The sequence below is a fragment of the Mesocricetus auratus genome, unplaced genomic scaffold, assembly GCF_017639785.1.
Source record: "Mesocricetus auratus isolate SY011 unplaced genomic scaffold, BCM_Maur_2.0 Super-Scaffold_100018, whole genome shotgun sequence".
NCBI lineage: Eukaryota > Metazoa > Chordata > Mammalia > Rodentia > Cricetidae > Mesocricetus > Mesocricetus auratus.
In genome coordinates this window covers 28009046-28015841 of record NW_024429199.1, presented here as the reverse complement: position 1 = coordinate 28015841, position 6796 = coordinate 28009046, and the positions used below count along the sequence as shown (strand labels likewise).

Below are 6796 nucleotides of genomic sequence, written 5' to 3'. Positions count from 1 at the left end.
GGAACGGAAGGACTATAACATGAAGAAGCCTTGGAAACACGATGCCAGCTACAAAAGATCACACAGATTGATTCCTTTCCTCTGAAATATCTAGAATAGGCCAGTCTGTGAAAAACACAGGCGCAGTGGTTGCATGTGGCTAGTATGGGGTGGGGGTGTCCTGAGAACCATTGGTGAGGAGTGATAAATTGGTCCAAATAGACTATGTTGTGTTCGCATGCCCTTCAACACACTAGAAAGCACTGAATACTACATTACATCCTATCGCGTTGTATAGAATTTTAGTACTGTTTTGGGGCAGTCTCGCTATATAGGTCAGCTGCGGCTACCCTCGAACTCCTGCTGCTCTTGCCTGATTGCAGTGTGTGCCACCAGTAGAACTGGTTTACATCGCCGGTTAAAGTGTTACTCATGGTCTCATGATGTCAGCGAGGTGCTGGTGGGAAGGAACATCACCCTTTCACATCAGGACATTTCTTGAGGAAGCAGCCTAAAAAGGAAACTTACACTGTTTATACAGTGTTTCATAACAAGGTATAAAAACCGGACAGCACCTGTTGCCTTTGCTCTTAGCCCTGCAGGTGGTCCTACCAGGTGACCTGAGATCATTAACGTCACATACTGTAAAACACATCAACGACAAAACAGGTTGTACATTAGGGGAAGATGGAAAAAGTTTGTCCTCCCTCCCTCCCTCCCTCCCTCCCTCCCTCCCTCCCTCCCTCCCTTCCTTTCAGGCTTTTTGAGGCAGGGTTTCTCTGTATACCCCTTGCTGTCCTGTAACTCGATCTGTAGACCAGGCTGGCTCAGGGATCCACCTGTCTCTGCCTCCTGAGTGCTGACATTGTCTGTCAATTTTCTTCAAGAGATTCTCTTCAGGCTGCCTGCTTGCTTTGCTCCTGTCCTGCAGAGGGGCAGACCAGCACCACTTGGGGGATTGATCCCAAGCTCAAGGAGCAGTGCTGCAATGTGGGTCAACTCAGCGACAGAGACCGAAGGACAAGATTCTTTTTCTGAGCAAACAGCAATGAGGCCAGGGGGATCTTTAGCTTAGGGATATTGGACCCAGCCTCCTCAAATTCTTCTTAGCAGAAGGTTTGAGTTAGCTGGGTGTCTCATGACTATGATCTACCAGGCCCCGGATTCCCGGTTCTAGGGTCTAGTAACCTAACTCAAACGCTTGAGGGATGGATGAAACAGGCAACTACGTCTGCCCATCTGAAGGACAGGAAGTCACTAGGGGAGACACCTAGAAAAACTCTTGAAGCATTCTGAAGAGGTTTTCAGAGTCCCGTCCCGCCCCCACACCCCCAACCCGACTCAGATTCCTAGCTGGCTGCAGAACTCCTGGCCACTGGGTGACTTATTGAGGTCTTCCTTGAGGTTCACCAAAGTGTCCCAGAAGTCTTGGCAGCCTTGCAGGGGAGAGACCAGGGGGACCCAGACAGGCCTCCCGGCGGCGTTCCCCAGGAAGCAGGGACAGGGACACAGCCGCCACCGCGGCAGCGCAGGTGAGGAGCCAGATCCGGACTGGCCTCGCTGTCCCGGCGCCTCCGCCTCCGTGGCGCCCTGTTGCGCCCCACTCGGGCCTGGGGTGCGGGCGGGGACTGGGCCCCGGCGCCCGGGGGCTCGGCTGGGGGCGTGGACGGCGTCCTGGGAGCTCGGGGACTGCGCGATCGTCCCAGCAGAGTGCGCTGGGGCGCCGGGTGGCCACCGGCCTGGGCGCGGGGCGCGGCGGGCGCGGGAGCCGCAGGTGGTTCCCGGCCGGCCTTTCTCCTCCCCCTTCCCTTTCTCCCGCCGCCCTCCCTCGCGCCCGTGTCGGCGGCACTTCCCCCGCTTCCTCCTCCCTCTCCAATCCGGAGGGAGGGAAGGAGCGGCGGCGCTTTCCTGCCTGCAAACTTCCAGCGGGACCCACCGCGGCCGCCCGGGAACTGCTCCGGGAACTTCCTCCGCCGCGCTGCCCGGGAGCCCCGGAGGAGGCACGTCGCCGCGCGGCACCCGCCTGGGGTCTCCGAGCTGTCCCCGAGCCTCCTCCCCTGCCGGCCTCGTCCCCGCGCCTGCTGCCCCGGGACTCTCCTTTGTGTTGGATGCAGACCCGAGCCCATCGCCCTCGGGGCCCGGCGTGAACGCCGTGATTGCCGGTCCCCCGGCGCCCCGCGTGCCCAGCCATGCCCTTCCACCAACGGAGCGTGGAGCCCGCGCGGCTGCGCCGGCCCGAGGAGGCGGCGGTGGCTCGGGCTGCGGGCACGCCGCTCTTCCGCTCGCTGGAGCAGGTCAGCTCGCACACTCTGGTCTGCCTGCTTGCCCAGCTGGCCGACCTGTCGCGCTGCGCCGGCGACATCTTCGGGGAGCTCGAGGGCCAGGCAGCCGCGCTGGGTCACCGCACCGCCGAGCTGCACCGCCGCCTCGACGCCCTGCACGCCGCCGCCGCGCGCCTGGACCACCGGCGAGTGAAAATCCGTGAGTGGCTGGTGGCCCCGGGGAGGGCACCGCGACACCGAGACGCTCGGCCGGCAGCTGCCTCCCGCCCCCTGGCGGCCCAGGCTCAGCTCTCCGGCGTCCTCAGGAGCCCTTGGGTGTCAGGGGTGGGGTGGGGGCTTGGATGAGAGGCAGTGCAGGTGGCAGGAATGTGTGGCAAGCCCCGATTCTGACTTCCTGGAGGTTGCCTAGTTAAAGTGTGCGCCGAGTGTTGCTTTTGGGAAGGCTCATCCCATTGCTCTGTCAAGTGGGAAATTGACAGCAGCCACACTTCAGGCAAAATGTGATGGTGTCCAGTCGGAGAAGTCAGGGGATACATAGAATGGTTGCGTGTGGCACTACACTTTAGGAGGATATGTTTGTGGAAATCTCTGGGGAGCTCAGCGAGGGTTGGGGTGGCTTGTCACCGCTGCCTGATGAATGTTGTACAAGTGGACTTACCTACCAAAGAAAAGCGTGCTAACTAAAGTTGAGGATTTTTTCCTTTTGGCTTTGAATTTTGTTCCCTCCCAAACTGGCCACCAGTTTTTTGTTATTTTCTGTCTTTGTCTGACCCTCTTCAACCCCCCAAATTAAGCCTATGGCCTGACATAGCAATCTCCAAGTGCCCATTTCATTTCAGCGGCTTTAACTGGCTCTGATGAATGAAGCGACTGGAATTTCCTGCTGGCCCAAACTGAGAAACTTTCAGTGTGGTGTCTGGGTGGTTTCTCCCTTTTCAGTGAACACGGTCATAACACTTAGTGCAAAGAGTAAATTGGGGATGGTTGATGGATTGCACGGTGGGAGGAGAGATACCCGTGTACCAACCCACGCCTAGATTTCAGCAGCTCTGCAAGAAAAATGGCCTCACTTAGAATCACTTCATATGTAATCCGGAGGAGCTTGTTTTCCAGCCTGCTAGAAAACCTGAGTCAGGCTTAACTATCTTGCAGCCTAGGAGCTGGAATTTTCACTAATTTAAATCTACCACATGCGGCTGAAATGCATCTTTCTAGGTTGTATATTTATCATATGGTGGGTTTACATTTCTTGGCTGACTCTATTTATATTATGCTAAAAACATGTCCTTATAAGCTGTGGACCCAGGAGAGTAGGAGGGGATGAGAGGGCCAGAGAGTCCAAGTGACCTAATAATTTGTTGGGGACATAATCAGATGTGTCCAGTTCGTGTGAATGGAGACCTCGTACATGAGGATGTGGTGCCACTGTCAACCTGGTAATCCTGTTTGTTTCTGTGCCCTTTTCGTGCAGGGTGTGTGTACCTTGGAGGATGAGAATTTCATCCTTGACATGCAATGTAGTGAGGCAGATCTAACTGCCGGGTGAACCATTCTAGGGGAAGTAAACAAACTAAGGGGACACACTCTCGTGCGTGGGATGGAGCGATGCCCCATTCTGCAACTACAAAACAAGGCCAGCTACAACTCTAAACTAAACTCTGGAAAGATAAACATTGCTTGACGTTAAAATTCTTTGCTAGTTTTGTTTTGCGCCTAAGTATGTTTTCTTCTCTGCTTCCTCCTCATCCTCCCTCCACACATCCTTCTTCTTTTAGATGGTCTCATGTGGTCCATGCTGGCCTCGAACCTGCTGTAGAGCTAAGATGGGCCTTGAGCTCTAGACCATCCTGCCTCCCGCTTCCAAGTGCTGCTACATACAAAGATGTCACCTCCAGCCCTCTCCCCTTTCTTTAAATATGTGTACATTCCTGAAAGCTATACTGCCCTGAATGCTCTCCAAAGTTGTTATTGGAGTGACTGAAGTAATTCTCTTAAAAGTTTTAATGAGCATGTTATCTTAAATGGCCTTAATTTCGGTCATGAGAGAAGACTTTAACAAAAATAATTACTCCTGAGACCATAGGTGTGCATACACACAAAAAGATGAGTTATTAGACTTGGCCCCATCTTCTCGCACAGCTTTTTTTGGTATGCTAATAAGCAACACGTCACATTCATCCTAGTTAGCATCTGCAGGATTCTTTGAAAACAATGCCTTCCTTATCTAACATACCTGCAATTCCAGCATGTAGAGAGTGACTGGCCTTGAACTCCGAGCCTTTGGATTAAAGGTGTGCATCACTGTGCCTGTCCTTGAACTCAGAATTCAAGGATTAAAGGTGTGCACCACTATGCCTGACATCTTGGTCATTTTATTTTATTTTATTTTGGTTTTTCGAGACAGGGTTTCTCTGTGGCTTTGGAGGCTGTCCTGGAACTCGTTCTGTAGACCAGGCTGGCCTCGAACTCACAGAGATCCGCCTGCCTCTGCCTCCTGAGTGCTGGGATTAAAGGCGTGCGCCACCACCGCCCGGCCATCTTGGTCCTTTTAAAGCAGGTTTTCCAAGTCACGTCCTCCACTGTGAACCTTTGTACTGGGAATTGACTATAGATGCCTCTGATTGCATGAACCCATAACCAGAGACTTGAAGCCATTTGTCCTGGCTGAGGGCTAGAACCCATGTCCAATTGGCTTGCCTGTGTCCAGTGTGTGTGGTAGTAAATCCTCTGTGTGTGTGTGTGTTTGTGTTTGTTCTGTCAGTTCTATTTCTCTAAAGAACCCCAAAGTAATACAAACTTTATCACTGCATTTACAAGGGACTGAAGTTGAATCTTTTACACCTACTTCCTTCAGCCATCCAGCAAGCTGCTCGGAGTCAAGGACGTGGCAGCACTTTTTTAAAAAATAGATCTTAGTGCAGTGACTAGAATATATTTAAATTTTTTAAAATGACATTTAACCTGTGTGTATATGTGTGTGTGCGTGTGCGCGTGTGTGCGCGTGTACACATACCACGGCTCATGTGAAGAAGTTTGAGGACAACTGGCTGGAGTGTTTTCTCCTTCCACCTCGTGGGACCCAGAGATCAAACTCAAGTGTCCTGTATTCACTGAGCCATTTCATTGGCTCTGTTTCTGTGAGAGTAAAACTTAGTTTCGCTGTTCACAAAATACAGCTTTATTGAAAATAGTAACAACAGGCAGAAATATGAATATGTCTGGGCTCTGTTAGCAATCAGGAGACTTCAGTGTGCAGAAGTCAACAGATACTCAAGGGAGTCATGTTTATTAAGGTCTGTGGAAGTGTGCCCCCTACTCCCTACTTGGGATTTTGTTAGGAAATGCTTTACCACTGTGCCGTGTCTCCAGACCCCCTTTTTTATTTTTAAATTCTGAGACAGGATTTCTACAGGTTGTCTATGGCCCTGACTCACTTTGAGGCCCAAACAGCCTTTGAACTATCCTGCCTCAGACTTCCAAGTAGCTGGGATTATGGGCCTGTGGCTTTGTCTCAAAAATAGTTTTACTGGGACACAATTCCCACTGGATTCGTCCATTTACAGGGGATAGGCCAGTGGTTTTGTGAATTCAGAGATGTGTGGCATGCCCACAGTCTATTTGGTCCTGAAAGATCCCCGTCACTGGGAGTCATTTTCCCTTTCCTCTTGACCTTCCTTACCTCCAGGCCACTGCAAATATACTTTCTGCCTCTGTAGACTGACTGCTCCGAGCATTCCAGACAAGTGTCCTCATGCCGACTGTGGTCTTTGTCCAGCTTCCTTTAAGAAGCACAGTGTTTCCCAGGTTCGCCATTTGCTGCTTCCCATAACTAACAATCACACTCCTATGAAATCTAATGTGTATTAAAAACCTGTCATTCAGATTTCTTATGTGATTCCCAAATCACAAGAAATAGAGAGACAAGGTTGTATTTTCAAGTCCATTTTATAGATGAGGAAATGCAAGTCCTAGGGTCTGGTAAAGGGTGTTAATAAACAGGACAGAGTGAGTCTTGTGATTTCTGCTCTGAGCTCTTTTCAGTTTGTCTTATTGGAACTAGGGATGTAGCTCAGTGGTGGCTTGCTTGCCCAGCGAGCACGAAGCCCTGGGTTTAGTTCCTCACACTGAATGTAGTGGCACGTGCCTCAACTCCAGCCCTTGGAAGAGAGAAGAAGGAGGGTCAGAAATCGAAGAGCAGTCTAGGCTACATGGTGCATGTGAGGCCAGCCTGGGCTACCTGAAACCCTGTCTCAACAACATCAAAAAACTTCTTGGGTGAGTATGAAGTCCTGTCTAAAGAGAGTAGGAAAAGGCAATTTGGTGGCATTTTAAAGTCATGGTTCTAGAATGACAGTTCTTCTCGTCACCTTTAGGTTCCAGAGTCATTGACTGAGAAGGCTTTGCTGTGCTACCTAACCACCGGGACATCCTTTTCCCTGTGGTATGGGCCTCGCCTGTGCGCCTGATAGGCTCTCTTAATTTTTACATTCGAGGTGAACGGTGTTGAAGATGAATGGCTAGGCGGGGTGCAGCCC

General features: G+C 51.5%; 1 protein-coding gene across 1 annotated transcript; it reads right to left on the bottom strand.

Annotated features, from left to right (window-relative positions):
- Positions 1 to 356: 356 nt before the first annotated feature.
- Positions 357 to 6014, bottom strand: LOC121132892 (collagen alpha-1(I) chain-like). Its single transcript, XM_040728369.1, has 3 exons — positions 5941 to 6014; positions 767 to 2571; positions 357 to 490 (listed from the first exon to the last, which is right to left on the bottom strand). The coding sequence occupies exons 1-2, from the start codon at positions 6012 to 6014 to the stop codon at positions 1386 to 1388; spliced, it is 1260 nt and encodes a 419-aa protein (XP_040584303.1). The 3' UTR covers positions 357 to 490; positions 767 to 1385.
- Positions 6015 to 6796: the final 782 nt, after the last annotated feature.